Raw genomic sequence first — 23,973 nt, 5'->3', positions numbered from 1 at the left:
CCAGGAATAAATTCACATCGGCGGCAAGAAGGATTAAAAGGGAATACATAGGGAAAATATTAAGGGAATACAGACGGGATGGGAAGAAAGTTTGGAGTGTGCTCAATGAATTGGTGGGCAGTAAGAAGAATGAGCGAGAGAATAATAAAAGGATAAAAGTGGGGGAAAAAAAATTATCAGGTATTGATGGGGCAAATGCAATAAATAAATATTTTGTAGAAAGTATAAATGAGATAAATAAGACTGTAAATTGTAATAGAAAATGGGAGATGGGAGGTAACATAAGAGAAATGCTTACATTATTAACAAGTTTCGGAGTAGTAGAAGAATGCAGAGTAGAAGGCATTATAGGTAAATTAAAAAATAGCGTGGGGGACTTTCCTGTGTGTTCTACGGTAATAAAGGCACACAAAGAGCATCTTACAACTGTTATAACCGAAATAGTAAACAAATCATTCAAAGAGGGGATAATGCCTAAAGCACTTAAAAAAGCAGTTATCTCTCCTATACCTAAAGTCAAAAATACTATTAAAGTGGAAGAAATGCGACCTATTAATTCACTCCCAGTAGTGGAGAAAATCGTAGAAGGGGCTGTCATTAAGGAATTGGTGGGACATATTGAAAACAACAATATTCTAATTGAAGAGCAGAGGGGTTTTAGGAAGGGGAGAGGAACTGAGGATATGTTACAAATGTTATTTAAAGAATGGAGGGAAGAGGATAAAAAAGACAAAGTAATAGTGGGGGTTTTTCTTGACTTAAAGAGGGCTTTTGAGACAATTGATAGGGCAATATTGGTTAGAAAATTAGAGAATATTGGGATAAATGGTAAAGCACTTGAGTGGTTAAAAAATTACCTAAGTGATAGGAAGCAGGTAGTTAATTGTGATGATAAACTGTCGGATGAAATTTGTGTGGAATTGGGGGTACCTCAAGGTAGCAGATTAGGTCCAATTTTGTTTCTGGTTTATATAAATGATTTAAAAGGGGTTCTGGATGAGTGTAAATTGCGTATGTTTGCTGATGACACGTTGATTTATTTGGCTGGGTATGACACCGAAGAATTACAAGGTAAGCTTTCTGCGGAATTAACAAGAGTTGATGAATGGTTAAAGGTAAACAAGCTTAAACTAAATATAAGTAAGTCTAAATACGTTGTGTTCAGCTCCAATGAAGCGAAAAGGGCTATGGAGGTGCTGATAAAAATAGGGGAGGAGAAAATTGAAAGAGTTAAGATGTATAAGTATTTAGGGGTGTTGGTTACAGATGATTTAAAATGGGATAAACAGGTAGAAAAGGTATCAAATGAATATAGAAAAAGAGTAAGTCTACTGTGGAGGGTCAAGAATACGTTAACAATTGAAGGTAAGAAGTTGCTGTACTATGCTCTAGTGGGGTCGTTACTAAACCATTGTACAACTATATTATTTGAGGCAGGGAAAGGGGTAATTGAAAGGTTGCAATTGGGGCAAAATAATGCTATGAGGTACATATTGAATAGGGGAAGGGAGGAAAATATTGGAGTAATGCTAAATGAATTGGAGTGGTTATGTGTTGAATTGTTTATTAAATACAGAGTGTTTATCTTTATCTATAAAATAAAAAAGGGTTACATAAGAGGGGTTGATAGAGGTATAAAAGAATTGTTGGAGAGTGAAAATGTTAAAGGAACGAGACTGGGGGATATAGTATGGTCATATCATGAAAAAGGTTCGGTGGACAAAATGATTTTCTACAAGGGAGTGAGGGAGTATAATAAATTTAAATGTTACAAATTAGAAGAGTTGGGGTTGGGTGCATTCAAGAAGAACTTGCTATTCAAATTGAGGGTGTATCAAAATGAAAATTGGGGACATGGTAGATTGTTAAGGGAGGTTGATAGGAATTGAACCTAATCAAAGGTACGATAGGCAAGTAGAACTGAATGGGATTAGCCGATAGGCTACTTGAAGAAAGAAAAAAAAAAAAAAAAAAATCATTCACCAAGATATACAAGAGGACATACAAAAAGCATAACCTCTCTACTCCACTCCAATTTCTATAAACAGCTGTTTTCAGCAATTATTAAACTTAACAGAAACTAAATCAGTTCAAGTCACCTTTACCCTACGGAAACTTAATTGCCCCCCCCCCCCATCAACATTAATGGGACTTTCCCCATGATAGAAGATTCAGTCAAATACCTGGGTGTACACTTGGATAGAAGACTCACCTGGAAAACTCACATCAGCAAAAAACGTACCCAGCTTGACCTCACAGCCAACAAACTGTCCTGGCTCATGTCAAGATATTCTAAACTTTCTATACAGAGCAAGATTCAAGTCTACAAAACCATCATTCGTCCAATTTGGTCCTATGCATCACAACTTTGGGGTTCTGCCTCGCCTTCAAACATAAAGGTTATTCAAACCTTTCAAAACAAATATATCAGAAGAATTACTAACACTCCTTGGTTTGTCCACACCGAAATTGTACATCGAACGTTTTCAATTCCCTATGTCACAGACATTATCAAAGTTATGAAATATGTGGATAACCTCAACTATCATCCTAATCATCTTGCAGTAAAATTGTTAGATACCTCCACGAACACTTACCGCCTCGCTAGAAGGAATGTGATGGATCTCCAATCTCTCATGTAAGTAATCAATCAGCTTTTCGAAACATCTGAACTTTCGCGCTTTCGTTCGTGAGTGTAATACGTCTCCCGGGTAGTGCAAACGTGCATCGCGCAGTGTTACTAACCCTCTTTACACAGTGCATTCTCTCATTGAACAGTTGGTAATAGCCCAAATCACGGAGGCTGATTCCTTCTATAATCAAGAAAAAAAAAAGAAAAAAAATCTAGTCTGGATGGAGTCATGGAGTGCCGATTTTGAAAGTACGGAGTACGGTCTTCTTAGGGTACATTTGGTTAGGTTTCGGCGTTTCGCAACGACTGCATGGTCGCTTAGTCATACCAATTATTGAATATTTTTGTACTGACAGGTATCCATGTAAAATGCGGTGTTGGCAAGCCCCACAATTAATTAAATTTTCTAGCAAAATCTGGTAACTGGTGGGCTCAAAGCTTCATGTTCATACTACTTTAAATTCGCACTTCGTATAGTGGTCCATTTAGCTTAGAGCATATTCCTAGTTGTATTCTATCAATACCCTATTAATTTTTTTTCTTTTCTTTTTTCTAGTTCATACATGGAAAATCGTTACCGAGGGAAAAACCGAAGAGGAGAAAGTCGGCTTTTACAAGATATTAAGCAACTTAATGTGGAATGAAGCTGTAAGTCGTTTTCTGTTTTAAAGATATTATGCGGTAGCTCCAATAATGGCCTATGTCGGAAAACCTTGTATGTAGGAAAACGCGTTTGAAATTTTCAGCGGATCTTTTGGTTGGTTTACGGTTTCCACTTTTCCTATAGGGTAACACAGTACGTTTTAAACACTTTTTACATCAACTTGATCTTGGGCTCAAATGAAAGCTCTCAACTAGACCTTTCATTTTATGTATAATAATGTCTGTTTTTGGTATTTTTCAATGTGTAAAAAATCATTGTTTGATTTTTCAAGCCCAAAAAATTAAGTTTTTCGGGGTTTTCTACTAAAGGAAACGCATGAATCATTACAAAAACCAATTTAAATGAAAGCCCTTGATTCAAGCTTTAAAACGAGCTATCGTTGAACTTGGGGAAATAAATGGTTCAAAAGTTATAACCGTTCAAAGTTGGCGTGGCGCGCTATTTTCGAAGCGCGCGGAGTGTATATTTGCGTGCCATCCCTCCCTACCTTTTCCCCTGGGGCCCGCTTCAGTTGATAACGGATACAGAAAGGCCCAAAGCTCCTTCCACCTAAAGAATGACCAATTATTAGTGTAAAATTACTTTTATTTCTAACGAAAAAAGGGAAATAAGAATAAATTAAATGCTAATAAACGATAAGACGCTGGCATACATTATTTTTTCCCCCCCCCCCCTCCATAATTTAATATTTGATAGCCAAATCAAGCCTCTCATCGTTACGGTATCTGATTATTCCCGTGCAGGTAAATCTTGATGAGAGGGAAATATATCGGAGAGAGGTAAGGGAGAGATATTCAGTAGTACATGCGAGTTTCAAGTGCTGGTCGGCTAGTTGCGTACTACACCCTATGAATATTATCTACAGCTTTTGAGTGTATTTTGCGGTAAAAGAAGCTTGATTTGGCTATTAAATATTAATTCATGGAGGAGGGGCGAATAAATAATGTATGCCAGCGTCTTATCGTCTATTAGCATTTAATTTATTTTTATTTCCCTTTTTTCGTTAGAAATAAAAGTAATTTTCACTAATGATTGGTCATTCTTTAGGTGGGAGGAGCTTTGGACCTTTCTGTATCCGTTATCAACTGAAGCGGGCCCCAGAGGAAAAGGTAGGGAAGGGTGGCATGCGAGTATACACTCCGTGCGCTTCGAAAATAGCGTGCCACGCCAACTTTGAACGGTCATAACTTTTGAACCATTTATTACCCCAAGTCCAATGATAGCTCGTTATAAAGCTTGAATCAAGGGCTTTCATTTAAATTGGCTTTTGTCATGATTCATGCGTTCCCTTTTAGAGAAAACCCCCAAAAAACTGAATTTTTTGGGCTTGAAAAATCAACAAATGATTTTTTTTTTCGTTGAAAAATTACCAAAAATGGATATTACTATAAATCAAATGAAAGGTGTCGTTAAGAGCTTTCATTTGAGCTCAAGATCAAGTTGACCCGATAATTCGCTCAAAAGTTATGGCGGTCGGAGCGTTTGACATTTGACCCCCTCCCCTCTCTCCCCCCGGGGGGCTAGACGAGAAATGACACCGGATTTAGGCCTCTACGATGATGCGTTATGATTCCTGAAAGTATGGATGGAAAAGCTCTTGCAGCCATTTCCTATGAAAAATGGGACAACCTCTACGACCAAAATTGCATAGGAATTGACACCTCTCATGACACTGTACGCGTATTTTGAAAGAAATCGAACTCCAGAGGGCTTATTATGGCCGCCATTTTGAAATTTAGGCAATTAGGGGGGGTGTTCCGGGATCGAACCGTGGTAAACTTTTAGTATGTTGTTCAATAAGACCTACTGAAGACGTTTACATAGGTGAAGTTCGTTAGGCAATTTGTTCCCGGTTAACTCTCTAACTCTCTTTTTATCGGATTTCTCCTTGTCTAACACCCCCCCCCCCCCCCCACACAAAACTCGGAAGTCGTGGATTTAAGGAAATTAATTTTGGGCAACATGCACGAATAGCTATCTACTGGCACTTGATTGACTAAAATTGTATAGGATATGCATTTACAAGTCACAAAAACAGCCTAACTTGACTTTTTCAGGCCTTGCCCCGAAATTCCCGCCAAAAAAGCGAAAAATCGCACTTTCTAAAGAACGGACAAACTACAGATTTCGCGGTTTGTTGTTCCTCAATCAGTAGGCCTTCTAGTTGACATTTCCGCAAAAAAATCGCGGGTGGTATGTGGACCGCATTAAAAGTGTTTAAAATGTACTGTGCGGCCATTTCCAACCTGAGCCAAATCTCTATAATATTTTCAAGGTTGATAGAGGACTATTTCCCAAGTCCAAAACACTGACGAATTTTTGAATTTGGATAATCAGGGGGGAGGGAGGGGGTTAAAGTTAAAACTTTGAACTGGCATATCTCGTGAACGGTTTGTCGTAGAGAAATGGTCTTGGTCTCAAAATTTAGAGAAAATTCTCAGATTTTAGCCGGTATTCACGAAATTTGGTCAGTTGGAAATTTTCATCCATTGTTGCAACGTTGCCGTAGCTCAAAATTTCAATCTTTTACATTTTGAGCCGCAGCGTTGAAGGGAACACCCGAAAAATTACAAAACTATTTATTTTATGAAAGTAGACCGCCTAAGCTTTGAAACAAGCTCAAGATCATCCCGGGGAAATGATTTGGACGGGAGTTATGATTTTTCAAAGTTAACCAGTCGCGCGCAAACCTTGTATGTTCGGCGCCCTAAGATTACCGGCACCTCTGCAGTGACAATTGGCTTCGACTTATCGCAAATTTGCACTCCTTCCTGTCATTTTCTACAGTAATCGTCGAAATATTAAGTAAACCTGTAAAATTAAGTACAAATATTTAGCAAATGACAATGATTGTATCAACTTTTTTGGCCGGTTCAGTTTCGGATGCGGACATCTCTCTGAAATAGTTTTGATGAAGGATTTCTCTTGTCATCTCAACAAGCTCTTCCCTTTCATGTTCATATATTTTTCCAGATTCTTGAATTTTTTGGTCTAAAATTTGAATAGCTTCATGAAAGGGAGGAGCTAGTTGAGATGACAAGAGAAATCCTTAATCAAAACTATCTCACTTATAAGGGTAGAACATTCCAAGCAGAAAATGGTGTCGCTATGGGCTTACCAATTTTTGGTACCATTGCACAAGTGTTCTTAAATAATTTTGAAGAAATGAACGTTATGAGTGACAAAAATCCTTTCTTTAAAAACATCAAAAAATATTACAGATACGTTGAAGATACCATCTTTGTTTTTGTTGAGACCGACCGTATCATATGTCAATTCTTAAAGTACCTAAATAGCACCTCTAAACACATTCAATTCACCATTGAACATATGAAAAATAACCAAATTTATTTTATAGATCTTACTGTAATTATCGACAAGGATAACCTCATCCAATTCAAAATATTCCGTAAGCCTACAGCCACAAATAGTATAATTCCCTTCCATTCAAATAACCCTATCAGCCACAAACACGCTGCAATTCATGCAATGGCACATAGAGTGTTTTCCATTCCGCTTAGCCATAAACACAGACAAGAGGAAATGGCAATTATCCAGAGTATTGCTAAAATTAATGGATTCCCTAAATATTTTGTCAGCAAAATTTTAAGGAGACATAATAAACAGTGCTGTGATGCAAATAACAATGAAGCCCAAAAACCCAAAAATAATGACAAATATGTAAAAATTGATTATTTTGGCCCTGTTAGCTCAAAAATTTGCAAATGTTTAAAAAAAAACTGATAGACTGTGGGCCAGCAAGGGGTAACCCCCCCCCCCCGTGGGAATTTTGGAGGTGGTGATTTCCTTGAAGCTCTCGACTAGGAGAATAAGATTTTTCTTGTTTACGCGATTTCTATAGTGATGGGGGGAGTAAGCCCCCCAAAATCGCTCAGAATTCCAACTTTTCCGCGAATTTTCCCATTTTTCTCGAAAAAGCTTGATTTTAGGGCAAAACTTCACATAACCAATCTGAAAGCTCGTGAAATTTTGCTTTAGAAAATTTGTGTTTGACTTTGGCCATGACCCGCGGCAACCCCAAAATGGGGGGGCTTAAAATGTCAAAATATCTCAAATTACCGCGAAAATGACCGTTTCGCCGCGATTTCTCGCCAATAACGCGGAGAAGGTTGGTAATCTCGTAAAATTGCTTGTCCCTAAAATTATAGAGCATACATGTTTCATTCGAGATGCGGCCTAACCCCTCGTGGGGGGGAGGGGGCCCCTAGCAGTACCCCACCCTATAAAAACCGTCAAGAATGGCCGCCTCCTTGAAGTAGCGTTATGCGCGAAAATGGGCGGCAAAATGAAAGTAAGTAGCGTTTGTTCTGAGAGAACGTCAATGTGGATTCTTGTGAGAGGTGACAGGGGGGAGGGAGGTACATCCTCTTCCCTCCCCCTCTCCTCTAAAAATAATCACGAAAAACGTTAATTAAACGCGAAAATTCCACTTTATACGTCGCTTTTCAGGGCTTGTCATTGACACGCTCACACTAACATACTTTAACGAGGGGGGCGGGGGGGAGAAGGGTTCATCCTCCCCCCTCCTCTTCTGACCCCTGCCCCTCCCCCTCCCTCGAAAAATAATCATGAAAAAATTTTAATAAACGCGAAAATTCCACTAATAAAGGCGACTTTCAGGGCGTGTCATTGTCATGTTAACACCGGAAGGGGCGGGGAGGGGTGATTAAAAAGCCGTCCCTGTCCTACCTCCCCAAAAAGTCTATTTCACTCTCGCTTCCTATATGGTCATTTCTCAAGAGATCTAGTCAAATTCCAATGCTTCGGTATTGAGCATTTTCCACCCGTGTTACTCTGGTGATGGTATTTCGGGTGAATTTATTTGAGGATTGTTGCATATTTAGCATTGGTAATTTTCCGTTTATTACGTATGGTTCACCAGTGAACTTCTACAAGGCGGTAGGAAGCTCAAATGCATGCTACTGAGGCTTACGGGGTCTGTTAGATTAGAAACCGGATTTTGGTCATAACTAGCCTACTGTGCGTCCGAATTGGGTTTTCTTGATATTTCCTGATAGCTGAAAATATACTTAAGAACACTTCGTTCACAGATTTGAAAAATCTTAATTAGCTTCGTTGGTATGTGGCTTCAAATGCGGCAACCTCATGGGTGTTCTGCGATTTTTATGTTTGACCAAACTTGTCTCTCTTTCTTCGGTCTTGCACTACATTTTTCAATCCCCAAGGATGGTAGGAGTTTCGTTTCCGTATCGTAGTTCCGTATCAAGTATTATCACCGAAAATTATCCTATCCAAAAGTGTAGGATCATTGTTAGAACGTTCAAGCAGCTATAGGGAAATTAACATTCGATTGGATTTTCGTTCAACGGACAACAATCAAGGGGCAAGTGTACCTGAAACTCGATGCATGTCTATATATTCTATCAAAATTGTATGTACAGAGCCTTCAGAGATATTACTCTGTTCAGCAAGCTCGAAACGACTATTTTCGAGACTTTTGCCCGCACTTCTTCCACGTGACAAATGTTAGTTGCCGCTGATGGTCGATTCCCATGCTCCTCATCTTCAACGAACTCCTGACCAGTTTTGAATCGTTTTACCCACTCAAAATAGTGAGAACAACTCATACAATGATCTTGGTAAACTTTACTTAGCATACCAAAAGTTTCGGTACAAGGTATTCCGAGCTTAAAACAAAATTTAATGTTGAATCCTTGCTCTATCAGTGATCGCATGATGAAAATCGCAGAATGCACCTGACTTCCTCGTATTCAAGATGACACAGAATAAACACTGATCAAAATAAACAAAATCTGTGAACGTAGCGTTCTTTAGTATGTTATCAGCTATCAGAAAAGTCCAAGAAAACCTAATTCGGACGCACGGTAAGCTAGTTATGACCAAAATCCGGTTTCTAATCTAACAGACCTCGTATTGTCGCGCCATCTATTCTTGAGAAAAGCTCGAACCTTAGCAGTTGATTATTATAGTAATCAGGTTTTTTTTTGAAGAAGAGTTCATGCAACATACGAATTCCTCTAAAGAAGCGGACATTTGACACTGTTGTATATTGATCCAGCAATTTGAAACTTGGAACAAACTGTTGATTGTTCTTAATTCATGACAATACAAATTTTTGCCATGCCGCAAGAAAGAACTGTTTGTGTCACAACTTGAAAAAGGTATGAAAATTCGGTGAGGGATGGCACGTATCTGGTCCTAACTTACTTGCAACAGAGCATACATAAATCACTCTATGATAGTTGCCTCTTTCTGTATCAAAAAGGACAGTTTTTATAATGTCGTTGATGCATCGAAGAAGGAGCATAAATACATCTGTGTCCGGCGAACGAACTCTGATTGCGATGAATAGTTATCAAGATGGTTCAACTCGAAAACAAGCAAAATTATTCGAGTGTCTGCTTCTTATTGGTTTGATTTTTATTGAGTTTGCAAGGTGAAGTCAACTTTCGGACCGTCAGCGGAAGTAAACTGGGTACACCCTTCTCCATGCCTCAAATATACTTTATTCTTTGAGAATATTGAGCGTAATCCATTCAGTTAAGAATAGATCGATACGTTGGTTCTTGTTTTTACCCTTGCCTAAAATACTTTTCCAACTACGGGGTATTTTGTTTGGGGGTCCTTTCATAAAAATGTATCCCCTTATCCCCCTCATAATTACTGAATGTTTTTGATAGATACATCACTGCGGTATGTGTCTATGACCAAATGAATGATTGAATAATTTTGCAAACGATCAAATACACTTTGAGCCTATTCTCCAATCGTTTCTAAAATGTTGACATACGCTTAAGAATGTACATTTCCGTCAATTATGAATAAACTCCCCTCAGTTTCAGTAATTTCTAAAAAATAAAATAATACCTCTAAGTTCCCTAACTACTGCGTAGTTACGTATCCCTTCAAATGTTACAATTCTCTTACAGCAGCTGGGTTTCCCCGTTCCTCCTATTATTAAATAAGTAATGTTTTTAAATTACCGCTCTCCCACCTTTTTTAGTGTTTGCTGGGGAGGCTAAGATACGTATACATATTAGTGTTAACATGACAATGCCACGCCCTGAAAGTCGCCTTTTTTAGTGGAATTTTCGCGTTTATTAAAATTTTTTCATGATTATTTTTCGGGGGAGGGGCAGGGGTCAGAAGAGGAGGGGGGAGGATGAACCCTTCTCCCCCCCGCCCCCCTCGTTAAAGTATGTTAGTGTGAGCGTGTCAATGACAAGCCCTGAAAAGCGACGTATAAAGTGGAATTTTCGCGTTTAATTAACGTTTTTCGTGATTATTTTTAGAGGAGAGGGGGAGGGAAGAGGATGTACCTCCCTCCCCCCTGTCACCTCTCACAAGAATCCACATTGACGTTCTCTCAGAACAAACGCTACGTACTTTCATTTTGCCGCCCATTTTCGCGCATAACGCTACTTCAAGGAGGCGGCCATTCTTGACGGTTTTTATAGGGTGGGGTACTGCTAGGGGCCCCCTCCCCCCCACGAGGGGTTAGGCCGCATCTCGAATGAAACATGTATGCTCTATAATTTTAGGGACAAGCAATTTTACGAGATTACCAACCTTCTCCGCGTTATTGGCGAGAAATCGCGGCGAAACGGTCATTTTCGCGGTAATTTGAGATATTTTGACATTTTAAGCCCCCCCATTTTGGGGTTGCCGCGGGTCATGGCCAAAGTCAAACACAAATTTTCTAAAGCAAAATTTCACGAGCTTTCAGATTGGTTATGTGAAGTTTTGCCTTAAAATCAAGCTTTTTCGAGAAAAATGGGAAAATTCGCGGAAAAGTTGGAATTCTGAGCGATTTTGGGGGGCTTACTCCCCCCATCACTATAGAAATCGCGTAAACAAGAAAAATCTTATTCTCCTAGTCGAGAGCTTCAAGGAAATCACCACCTCCAAAATTCCCACGGGGGGGGGGGGGGGGGGTTACCCCTTACTGGCCCACGGTCTATGAGTACAGAACTGCTTTTAAGACTAATAACAGCATACCAGACAATATAAGGAAGGTCACCGACAAAATCACAATAGGTAAGGGCAATATTGGTAATAGCAAGAATGTGATATCTATTTTGTGACCCTGAAAATGAAGCGTTTGCTTTGACAAGCTTCGGTCAAAGTTTGTTAATGAAATGTAAGTTTTTTAAAGAAAATGTTACATTATTTCTAGCACTCAGCTACACTCCAAATACCAATATATTCAGTGCTACTACCTTTTAGACATTGTATTACAATGTTCGCTGAACTTGAAAGTGGGATTGGTGCAGTCATAGAATCGCATGTCTGTAAGCTATTGTGTAATGAACAGTTTTTCCAGATATTTCCTTTCCTTAACCCTCCTTGGGACGAACAGCTCGTCCAAAAACTTTCTTTACCTGACCCAATGTACGACGTACAATATGTCCAAAATCTTCCTTCCTTCCCCTGACTCACTGTGCGACGAAAATTTTTTCCAAAACCTTCCTTTCCCTGAACAAAAGAGCAACGAAAAGCTTTTCTAAAACTTCCTCCCCCCAACCCACAAAGCAACGAACAATTTTTCCAAAATCTTCCTTCCCCTGGACCACTGAGCAATGTAAAGCCAAAGACATTGCGTGAAGCTCGTCCAAAAACTTCTTCCCCCTGATCCAATTTAAAGCATGTGATAGGTGTAATTTTCTTCTTTCTTCTGAAATCTTTGGGCAAGCAGTGCTTGTCTTGCTTATCTGGACCGCACGCCACTGCGCCTACCCCGGTCAACCCATTTTAGTGTATTTTCCAAAGAAAATACACTATTGCATTCTCCCATGATGTCGGACCCAGACCCGAGACCTTGTGGAGAGCACCGATCACGAAAATATATGCCATTCAAATTCATGTGTATATATATATGTATGTATAATAATAAGAGTTTTATGGTTGTGGAAATACATATGGGTAGGATTTTTAATGAGAAGTACAACCGTTAATTAAAGTATAAATTTAGTTATATTTTGCCAACGTTTCAGAGGCCCATTGCCTCCTTCATCAGGGCATGAGATGATACTAATTACAAAAACAAAAATGTATGTATGTATGTATGTGTGTATATATATATGTGTGTATGTATGTATGTATGTATGTATGTATGTATTTCCGCCTTTTTAAGATTTTTCGATTTTTGAGTAGTTATATCTTTCTTACGTTGAAAGATATTTAAACCAATTTTTTTGCATTTAGTAGAGACTCATTAGAACTACTATTCTGCGAAAAAAAATTGAAATTTGAGGCAATAGATTTTGAGGGGTGGGGCTCGAAAGTGGGGGGAGGTCAAATCTTGTCCACTCGATAACTCGAGCGAAAATGAATATTTTGAGCTGAAAATTTTATGGGTGGTAGTCCTCCTCTAGGACTGGTTTGGTATTGAATTTGAGCTAAATCGACCGAGCCGTTTAAAAATTGCGAGCTTTTAAAGTTTTAGGAGGGGGGTGCGCGGCATGAGGGGAGCCGGCCGGAGCAGGGCCGCACAGTGGGTCAGGGGGAGAAAGTTTTTGGACCAGCTAATTGTCGCACAGTGGGTCGGGGAGAAAAAGTTTTTGGACAAAGTGTTCGTCGCACAGTGGTTCAGGGGGAGGAAGTTTTTGGACAAAAATTTCGTCGCACAATGGGTCAGGGAAAGGAAGATTTCGGACAAAATTTCGTCGCACAGTGGATCAGGAGGAAGAAGTTCTTGAACAAGCTTTTCGTCGCTCAGTGGTTCAGGGGAAGGAAGATTTTGGACAAACTGTGCGTCGCACAGTGGGTCAGGTGAAGCAAGCGTCCCAAGGAAAGGAAATATCTGGAAAAAGACTATCCATTATACAATCGCTTACAGACGTACGATTTTATGACTACAAAAATCCCACTTCGGGAAATACACTTTCTTCCCGCGGTGGATGCGCGGGACACTTAAAAAGAAGAAAAAACTAGATGCGCAGAAAACCGTGAAAAGACCGTCCTGGGAGGGTTTGGGGGGGCGGAGCTACCCCAAAAACCGGCGTGGAGCGAAGCGGAGCGCCGGTTTTTTTTTTAATTCCATATTTTTGTGCACAATTTGGTGCAATATCTGTGCTTAAATACCCATTTATACACTATACTTAGAGAGCAAAATTTGGCGCAGTGACATCAAATAATTCCTACTTTGACCCCACAGGAGAAGTGCATATGAATAAATCCTTGAAAATGGCATCATGAGTTTCGGAACTTTTTGGCCTCGGAAACCGCGAAATATCAATTTTTCACTATCCCGGCAAAATTGCAAGAACATTGAGTTATTCGTAATATTACAGGGTTATACCTACAGGGTGTACCAAAAGTCCCTTCCACCCCCTCTAAAATTTTACCTAATTAATATTTTGAAACGAAACTTTGGGGATGTTCATCGATCAGTGTTAGCTACTATTGGGGCCCCCAAAATTTTCGGCGCCCCCCCCCCCCCCGTGGGGAGGGGCTGCGGACCCCAACTTTTTTTTTTAAATGGCAACCCCTATCTTGTGATACCTCATTCGAAAGAGCATAAGAAACTAAGAATTTTGGCGCAAACCGCATTTCAATATCTTAATTTTTGACCGAGTTATGATAGGTCAAAGGTCAAATTTGACCTATTTTCAAAAAATCATCACTCCGGTTCAAATTATCGTAATGAAAAAAATAAAACGGGAAAATTTACCAAATTGTAAGCACTTTTAAGTAAAAATCACAGAAATTACTTCCAACTAATTGTAAGGGGGGTTTCGGACCCCCAAATACGTCAATTCAAAGGTCATTCAATTTTCCCGCGAAATAAGCCAATTTCCCCCAGATTTGCCTCCACATTATCTCAGTAAGGTCAAAATCAGTCCAACATTGAGTTGGCAAGTCCTCAAATTTCGGGAAAAGTTAAAAAAAAAGAAATTAAAGGTGATTAAATTTGACCGTTTAAATTTTTTTTTAACTTTTCCCGAAATTTGAGGACTTGCCAATTCAATGTTGGACTGATTTTGACCTTACTGAGATAATGTGGAGGCAAATCTGGGGGAAATTGGCTTATTTCGCGGGAAAATTGAATGACCTTTGAATTGACGTATTTGGGGGTACGAAACCCCCCTTAAAATTAGTTGGAAGTAATTTCTGTGATTTTTACTTAAAAGTGCTTACAATTTGGTAAATTTTCCCGTTTTATTTTTTCATTACGATAATTTGAACCGGAGTTATGATTTTTTGAAAATAGGTCAAATTTGACCTTTAACCTATCATAACTCGGTCAAAAATTAAGATATTGATATGCGGTTTGCGCCAAAATTCTTAGTTTTTTATGCTCTTTCGAATGAGGTATTACAAGATAGGGGTTGCCATTTAAAAAAAAAGTTGGGGTCCGCAGCACCTCCCCACGGGGGGGGGCCGAAAATTTTGGGGGGCCCCAAAAGTAGCTAACATTGATCGATGAACATCCCCAAAGTTTCGTTTCAAAATATTAATTAGGTAAAATTTTAGAGGGGGTGGAAGGGACTTTTGATACACCCTGTATAATGCGTATCTTTGTTTTACATGGTTGCATTTTGTATTTATGTTTTACGGTGTTTCATGTTGTGTATCTGTGGGCAGGGTACAATAGAGTCTTATGTACTGGAACGACGCTGAAGTCAATCTTTGAAGGATACATTCTGAGCCTCCTGCTCGCCGAAAGTTTGAACTGAACGGCATTTTTTAACACAGCGGCCTATGGAAGAATTGCGGGCTGCGAGTGGTTCTCGTGATTTATTGATTTAAATCCATAATTATTGTCGCGAATTTTGGTGAATCATTTTGACCCAAGTCACAACACATTCAAAAATGTACGAAATTTCCGGTTTAATTTTGTAATATAAATTGTATACTTGTATTTTCTGAGTGAAGCCCGGAGCCGGGACCCCGCGCATATGGCATCGCCAATCCCCGCACACTTATCTCAAGAGTACTGCAGAACAAAACAGCCTCAACAAAAAGTGACCTCATTGGCGCTCCAGTAGAAAACGACTCAATTGTACTGAATGGATTCATGTTGTGTATCTATGTTTCAAGGTTTCACGGTTGGTAGTATCTATGTTTCAAGGTTTCACGGTTGGTAGTATCAATTTCTTTTGTTTTTTAGAATGGTGCTGCTGCTGAAGACACGGAGGAAGGTAAGAAAAAAAGCTGCACGGGTCAGTTGCGCTGGTCTCAGAATTGTGTTTTGTTGTTTTATTCTTGTAGATCAGCTCTAAATAATCAGATCTGTCTAAGCAGCTTCTCTCCACGTCTACGTTCTATATTAGCCGAGATATTGTCCTTTGAAAAGTTGGGGTTTTGATGTCATCCACCACGGTAATGACACCCTTGGTTTCTTCCACTTTGCTTTCATAAGTCGGTGTGACGCACATTTGCAGTGGTTAAGCGTCCAGCCCACCTTCAAACTAGGGGCTTCAAAGAGGCTCATCGATGGAACTGTTGACTTTTGCCTTTCAAAGATCGTCGGACCGACGATCTTTGAAGGTAACCGATGTGTTCGGGATACATCATGGATCAGATCTTGAAATTTTCAAGGAATTCCGTGCAGAAATGGCTGAGAAATAGAAGAATTGATGCCAGTTTGAGAGCCCCAGTTTGAAAGTGAGCTGGACGCTTTATTCAACGTGAAACTCGGATGGAAGCAAGGTGAAAGAAAGCAAGGGTGTCACTACCGCAGTGGATGAGGTCATAAATAAACCCTACTTCTTTTCAAAGGGCGATATCTCTATTAATATTGATTTTAGAAAGTTGCTGTTAGGACAGATCTTATTATTCTTAGCTAATCTACAAAAATCAGCCACGATTCTGCATGTGACCAGCGCAACTGACCCATGATATATCACACGTAGGTATGGGTACTTGCGTATATTCACTATTCTTATTCCGGGAACTTGGTAAATTGGGAACAGTTACAACGATTGTGCAGATCATCGAACAGCTATATGCCTAGAGAGGGCATGGTGAGACATACCGAACTGGCTCGCAATAACGGCCCAAGTCTTCACCATGTGACTAGCAGGGTGGCCATAAATCTGGAAAACTGGTTATTGTCAGGAAATTTGTAACGACCGGGAAAAATCAGGAAATGTCAGGGAAGACAAAAAGTCAGGGAACTTAAATCCGATTACAATGTTCGTGTTGCTGATGCGGCTTTAATGACTTCCTCTGGCCATGGAAGAAAAAGACTTGGAAGAGGCACGGCCATAAAGCCCACACAGCACAGGGTGAAGCCTGGGTCAACAATGGGATCAAGGAGAAAGTGGTGCTGAACGTACCACTTCTTCACTTTGGCAAGAAAAAGCGACGCGCGCCTTTGTGCGATCTACCAAGTTGGTGGGAAACAAAATCAAGCTCGTAGGGGCGTGGGAGGTTTGAGTACGTCCCTTGACCACCCGGTTGCATGTTGCATGAAAAATATTCTTTTGTTTTTTCCAAAACTAATGAATGAAATAAGCAAGTGAAACGTCTACTTGCGAGGGAATATTTTGAGAAAAATTACTGAAGTTACTATATTTAACTTCCAAAAAAAAATTTTAAACATAAAACAGTAAATGGCTCTGACAGCAAAATTATCAGAGGAATTTGATGCAGACAATTTTAATCGCTGAAATGAAATGAAATCATGGAATTAGAATTTTACTTCATTCATTAATTGTGAAAAAACGAAAAATATCAAACACAGAGGCAAGTAATTTGACAATATTAATAGATGTATGATTGGTGGAGGGAGGTAGAGGAATAATATCAGCTCTTTCTCATCGGACCAAAATTTTATTCTTCTAAAAAGTTACTGTTCACAGAAACAAAAAAATTACAAAATTATACCTCTTTGTAATTTTTTACAAGTTAGTGATATGAAAATTTGGGATTTGAGGATGCATAGGGAAGATCTGCAAATTATCAGTATGAAAATGAACGCAGTAATTAACAATTTTAAAGAATGTATTCATAAGGAGGGGATAATTTTTTTAAACAAATCTGTCCACCAGAGGTAACTTTTACATGGGGTGTTCGTAGGTTCATAGTTTCAAAGAACCAACCGGACCAAGGATAAACTGACAGCTCGTATCACTTATTTTATTTAAGAAGCAGATATTTTATTGGTTTGCTTGCTGAGCCATTTATGAATGTTGCTTTGCAGCAACTGTACATTGCGTGGAACATCTGAAAAACAAGAAATTCAGGCAATAGAATGATGTCACAAGCAGTGTTTCCACGCAGCTTTTTATTTACTCATGGAGCTGTGGGAAAATCATAGGGAAAATAGGTAATAAGAAGAATTTCGTATATCGAACTTTTCACCCGCTTGAAGGATGGCTTGTGTAACTGTTCCAATAAAAATTAAAGCCTGACCTCAAGGAAGGAAATCTTGCCTTAAGTGCATACCTACTGAAAGTTCATAGTGGAGCAATTTCCGAAGGCAATACAGAATTGTTTTCCACATCAAAACATCACAACCCAATTTTTCAACTTAGCTCAAGAAAAGTGGCTCTAATGTAAATTTTAATTTTATGCACTGAAGTCCTGTATCCTAAGAAATGTCACAAATCAAGGTGAAAGTGAAACTGCCAAACAGAATATCTTGTTTGTGGTGTGTTATTTCTTTTAATCTAAATAGAACAAGCTAACACTATTGCTTAAAATTTTCATAAATTATCTTCTACTTAGAGAAATCAGGGAAATTTTCAAGTAACGCAATTTAATTTTTTACCACGTGTTTTGAATTACAGCAGTAAGTCCGTAACCTTTCAAACAAAGGGTGTGTGTTCTTGCAGTTTCACCGTCAATTTAAGTTATCATTTATCAACCTCTTGGATTAAAAAAAAAATCCTCCAACAGAAAATCCTCCAATTTTGGGACAGGGCTGATGTCTAACAGACAAAAATACACAAGTTTTGTCTTTTAAAAATCAAATGCTTACCTTAATCTAAGTACCTAAGGAAGACAGTCCTCATCCAGGGTACCTCATTGTGTGATGCCAGATGGTTGACAATGACTCGAAATGCAGAGTGATTAGTACCTGGAAAAGCAAGACAAGAATCAAAGTAAGCAATAAATTTAAGTAAGAAACTCCTCCAAAGGTCCAGCAATCAACATAGAACTACAAATCAAGGTGGAACTACATCTATGGCTAAAGTGCAAAACCACGTATCTCTGTTTGAAATGTAATTCAGTTGGTATGGGGGGAAGGTATGCGTAGAAACTTCTCTTCCTTCAAACGCACAACTCAGGATTAACCGATTTAATGATCAATATTTGATATACAAATTTTACAGGAGCTTCACTTAGCACAGAGTAGGAAAGATGTCAAGATGTAAAATTGATCATAACCCAAGAAAGTCAATTGAATAATGATAGTTCACTATATGATTCTGAGAATTTTCATAATAAGCACAAGAACCTACCAGTAGTGGCAGTGGAAATTCGTCAAACTTTCATTCCTCTTCGAGCAAACTCAATAGAATCTCCTCTGCAGTATACGTTTGAATTTCCTTTCAGTGACAAAAACATGCTATGTTCCTCAACCAGCATATCCAAGACATCAGCCTTTCTGACCAAACCTGGGAAGAAAATTGCGATCGATGAGTTAGCAAAACTGTGTGAATAGAAACTAAAACTTAAAAATAAAGATAATGAACATGTAGAGTATGGGAAATTTGGATCACAAGTAAACACATCAACCTGGAATATGCCACCATGCACAGAGAATCCATCATAACGTTCAGCGCTCAACGTTAGTTCAAACACCCAAAACAATTGCACACTTTCTCCGCTGTGTCCCATTACCTGAATTATAATGTAATCAATGTCTCAAATAAATTACTACGATCGACTTCTGAACTATGAGGAAGAAATTTGACACCGTTGGGGGCAGTCTGAGAGAGATGAGGGCTCCACTGATCCTCGAACATCGAGTAAAGATTTAAATAGTATTTGGAAACTTACCTTGTCAGCGTTGAGTAGCTTAGGCAAAGATACTTCATGGTTCTAGAAGACCCAAGGTTAGACCAGTTACGATCTATCCTGAAACGCCTTTTTTCCCTCATAATGAGAATCATGAAGAGATAATTCAATGTAAATTTCCCTCAAAATTAGTGTAGAAATCTTCGCCTGTTGCTGAGGCATCATCATTAGCACCGACTACTTTGATCTGCAAACTGGATAAATCGAGAAAACAAAGGCTCATAGTCGTCCACAGTCACATATTTCACAATAAAATAATGAAGTTTTCGAAGATCAGCATGAAGCAAAGGATGAACACTTGGATTTGGTCATATTACAAGTCTTTAATAAAAATGAAAAGGCACTTTAAAAAGTAAAAATTCATCATAGTAAAATATCACCGAATATTAACAGCAAAATCAAACTTTACAAGAGAAAAAAAGGCGGGGAAAAAACAAAAATCCCATAAAAAATACAACAAAAATTTGTCCAGTTTTCGTCTGAGACATGTTGGTTTGTGAATTATTCTCGGAGTTTCCTCTCAATTGTTGTTGCTCACTCCTCCTTCGATGTCCGTGTCCTCAAGTCGAAGAGATCAGAGTTTTTCAGAGCAAGATCTTGAGACAGAAAAAACGACATAACTTTATTATTTTCAGTCAGACGCAGATGAGACTTAAAAATGCAAACCCATATTTGCCTATTAGGTCGTTAACGACCCATCGCAGTTTTTGACTTTTAGTGTTAGTGTAAATTAGGGAGTTTTATGTGTTCAACACAGGATAATCCGTGTCTGGGATATAGGCAAGCCTATTTTATTTTTGTTGTGCCTCAACACGTGTTTACCCTGTCTACATAACGTCAAAAACAACAAGTAAATAAAAAATCAATTTAAAAAAAAAAGTTTTGGGCATATTGTTGGAATTAATTATTATCATGTAAACCTGACAACCATGTAACCATGTATGTGTGATGTGCTGATCTAAGCAGTCTGCGTACTGCGTGTTGAATAAAAGAAGTTCGGATTAGTCCAAGCGCAGCTCTCGGCGTTTTCGCAATCTCTCCCGTCTTCGTATTATGTAAACGACAATATTATTGACACATATATGGGTTATATGTTGAGTTCCATCGATAAACATGTTCAATAGTGATGTTTCAAAGTTGAAAAAAGGATTCTTATGATGAAGTATATATTAAAGAACTTACCAGGAGTGTTTGTAGCCATTGTTATCACCAACCGGACATTTGGTACCGTGTCAATCAACCTTAATCACTGCAACCACAACACTAGCACTAGGGCATCATCGGCTACTGGTGTCACCGCTTGCAGAGCTTATCTCATCATCTACCCTCACGCCAATTCGATGCAAATCAGTAAACAAACATTGAAAACGATACCACCGATTTTCCCTTTTTTCGTAAATCTCATTACTTTTTCTATTTTATATGTTTGAAAATTTGACTTATTTCCATTGGACACTGCACTATGCGGCGTCAGACCATCTACTGACTAGGAGGATGGTCTTTCTAAAAGTTATAACCTTTTGGTGGTATGTATATTCTCTTCTATACTTTATCATTGGTATGTTTTCATGTATCTCCCTCCTTCTTGTAAACTCTGTTTTGAATTTCTTTGTCTTCTCTTCTCTTCCTCTCCCTCCCCTCTTTTCCTTTTTTCTTCTTTGTCCTGTCTTTTTCTTCCTTTCTTCCCTGCTCCTTCCTTTTTACTTTTTCGCTCCCCTAGGGTAGAGAGGAAGTATTGTCATCCTTCAAGAAAAAGAAAACAAGTTGAAATTTCATAATTTCTAGACGTTTTCAGGTCCCTGGAGTCAAAATAACCATACTTTGAAAAATGTGTGTCCGTCCGTCCGACGTCCCCCAAATCTGTCTACAGCGATATCTCAGAATCTATCTGTTCGATTTGATTCAAAATTTACACAGAACACCATATCTATGGTCTCATTATGCACGTCAAACGACTTTGGGGTACGCTAAATTGGGGGGGGGGGCTAGGCTAAATTGTCCATTTTCAGCAAAATCACACGGAAAGCTCATTTTGAAGGAGTGTAAATTTTGAAAAATGCCTTTAATTCTTTAACAATGGGCATCAAGCACATCACCTGGGTCATTAATTTAAGTTCCTAGAAGATCTTTGGACTAAACTCAAAATTCAAGTGATTACGAGACACAAAAGTAGGGCACTTTGCTCCGCGACATCACACAAACAGCTCATTTTCAAAGACTGTAAATAAAAAATTGCCTTTATTTCTTTGAAAGTTGGCATTAATGCACCACCTGGGTCATTAATTTAAGTTCCTATGAGATCTTTGGACTAAACTAAAAATTGAAGGGTTTTACGCGGCATATAGCGAGGAGAGCACTTCCATCATACGGAGAGCTCATGGACTGTAGATTTTGAAAAAATGCCTTTCATTCTTTGTAAGTTGGCTCAAAAGCACCACCTGAGTCATTAATTTAAGTTCCTAAAGGATCTTTGGACTAATCTCATACTTACAGAGGGGCTGATAGGAAACTGAGTCGGAACGCGTACTCGTATATACACATAAGATACGCAAGCGACTTAGGTACAAGTCGAATTTTCTCGAAAACGAAAAGTCGTATCAAAATTCGGTCTGTACAGTTTTCCGATCTTCCATAGTGTAAAAGAATCGCATCGGCCCGGAGCGGATTGGAGGAGGGAAATTTTCCGAAAATATTTTCCAGCGCGGGACTTAAAAAATTTTTTAATCTCCCAAATCAGACCCTACTCTACAGTCTCCGATACCAGACCCATACTGAAGGAGACGGTTTATCAAAAATTTTACAAGTCCGAAATCTCGAAAACAAAAAGTCGTATCAAAATTCGGTCCGTACAGTTTTCCGATCTTCGATAGTGAAAAAGATTCGCATCGGTCCGCGGCGGATCGGAGGAGGGTAATTTTCCGAAAAAATTTTAATTTCCCGAATCAGACCCTACTCTCCAGTCTCCCGATACCAGACCCATACTGGAGAAAAAGGTCTATCGTAGCCGAAAATTTTTACAAGTCTGAAAATCCGAATCTTTTGTACAATGTGACAACCATGTATGGAAAAATTAACTAATTTCTTGCCCCATCTGGCAACACTGTAAAATTCGATGTTGCAAAATTTCACCAATAATTCAATCATTTATTTATGTGCACCGTCCGGCAACGCTGTTGCATAACCGCCATCTTGAAGGGGCAACATACACCATTGCATAATCCACAGATTGAAGAGGCTACATTACACCATTGCATAACCCGCATATTGAAGGGGCAACATACACCATTGCATACTCCACAGATTGAAGAGGCTACATTACACCATTCCATAACCCGCATATCGAAGGGGCAACATACACCATTGCATAATCCACAGATTGAAGAGGCTACATTACACCATTGCATAACCCGCATATTGAAGGGGCAACATACAATACTTTTTTAACAGCGTTGCCATATTGAACAATAATCCCTATACAACACTGTAATTTAATTCGTATTTTTCTGCACAATTTGGCTAAAAACTTTCGGCCTCAAGTCGCCATTTCTACCTTACTAGAAAGCAATGCTAAATTTTTTTGATCTTTCATTTTTCAATAATAGCCTTAGGGGATCTGGAAGAGTGTGAAAAAGGTTTACCTAAGGCAATGATTTTCATGAGGAATTTGTCTTTTTTCATTACATATCGACAGTGCAAGTCGGCAATCACATAACTTGTTTGCGGTGTCTGAAAATCTTCGCCTCTGTGTTATTTTTTTAAAGGAGAAGAAATTGACATCACTCCTTGAAGTTTTTGCAGAAGTTTCTTTGCACCGAGAAGAAAAATCACGGCAGTTTTTAAGAATTGCTGTTAAGTAGTTTCCCGTTTAAAAAATAAAGTATAACGGGAAGTCTGCCACGTCGCAAACCGAGTTATATGTGATTGCCAACTTACACCGTCGATATGTGAAAATTGTGCCTTGTATCATGCTGGGGGGTTGGAAACATGCTTTCTTGACTTCGATGTCCCTTTTTTAAAGCTACTGTTATTAATTCGTATACATATGCATTTAGGACTGTCATTACTCTAAACCTCCTAAACAACTCCCTGCAAGGATGATTCCACTGCTTTGAGCCTATCGTCGATATTCAAGCCCAGACATCGGCTACTGTTTACAATTTGCATAACGCTATGCTGTGTGCCCTGTAACTGATTTCTCTGTTTTCTGTTTTGCCAGCTCAACAAGCCGAATTAATTCTAGCTGATGCCTCAAAGGTACCCACTCTTTTCCGTCAAAACTCTTAAAATAAAGAAAAATTCAGGTTTTTACTCAAAGGCTTAATTTAATTTAAAGACTTAATTTCATAGTGAATCAATGTTTTAAATTCTTACTTTTGTATTAAACATGAAATTTCTCCAGTAGCAATCAGCGTTCCCGTCCCATTAATGGGCCACTAGACAAGATACGAAGTCAAGCATTCTGATACATGTTTCTTAACCAGAACTTCTCGTAGAACACGGTTCGTGCAACATAGTCTAGGCAATAGATGATAGAATAGGGGTTTACCTTGCAAAACTTAGGTGAAATCAGGTTATGATTGTTTCCTATGTAATTTTTCACGCTGAATCCGAATTTTTGGTTTCCCAACAAATTTTCCTTGTGTTAACTCCAGGAAATCGGAAAAACCGCGAAGTATCACGTTTTTCCGCGGTTTTCCCGACA

At 38.9% G+C, this 23,973-nt stretch overlaps 1 protein-coding gene across 13 annotated transcripts in view; it reads left to right on the top strand.

Moving 5' to 3' along the window:
* The window catches only part of LOC109037037 (uncharacterized), a 135,578-nt gene that overhangs the window by 104,187 nt on the left and 7,418 nt on the right, over window positions 1-23,973 (top strand). For 2 of the 13 annotated variants that reach the window (XR_011900855.1, XM_072306414.1), the window contains exons 3-5: window positions 3,189-3,280; window positions 15,412-15,442; window positions 23,488-23,525. Coding sequence is in view for 10 of the 13 variants with exons in the window: in XM_072306414.1 (XP_072162515.1) it covers window positions 3,189-3,280; window positions 15,412-15,442; window positions 23,488-23,525 (161 nt within the window). In the remaining 3 variants the exon portion in view is untranslated. Of the gene's footprint in view, window positions 1-2,505; window positions 2,639-3,188; window positions 3,281-15,411; window positions 15,443-18,806; window positions 20,287-23,323; window positions 23,356-23,487; window positions 23,526-23,973 lie in introns of those variants that run through there. The other 11 variants (XR_011900856.1, XM_072306419.1, XR_011900854.1 and 8 more) reach the window with 10 other exon arrangements.

Source organism: Bemisia tabaci, chromosome 1 (assembly GCF_918797505.1).
Source record: "Bemisia tabaci chromosome 1, PGI_BMITA_v3".
In the NCBI taxonomy this organism is placed as follows: Eukaryota; Metazoa; Arthropoda; class Insecta; order Hemiptera; family Aleyrodidae; genus Bemisia; species Bemisia tabaci.
This window is presented reverse-complemented; position numbering and strand designations above follow the sequence as displayed.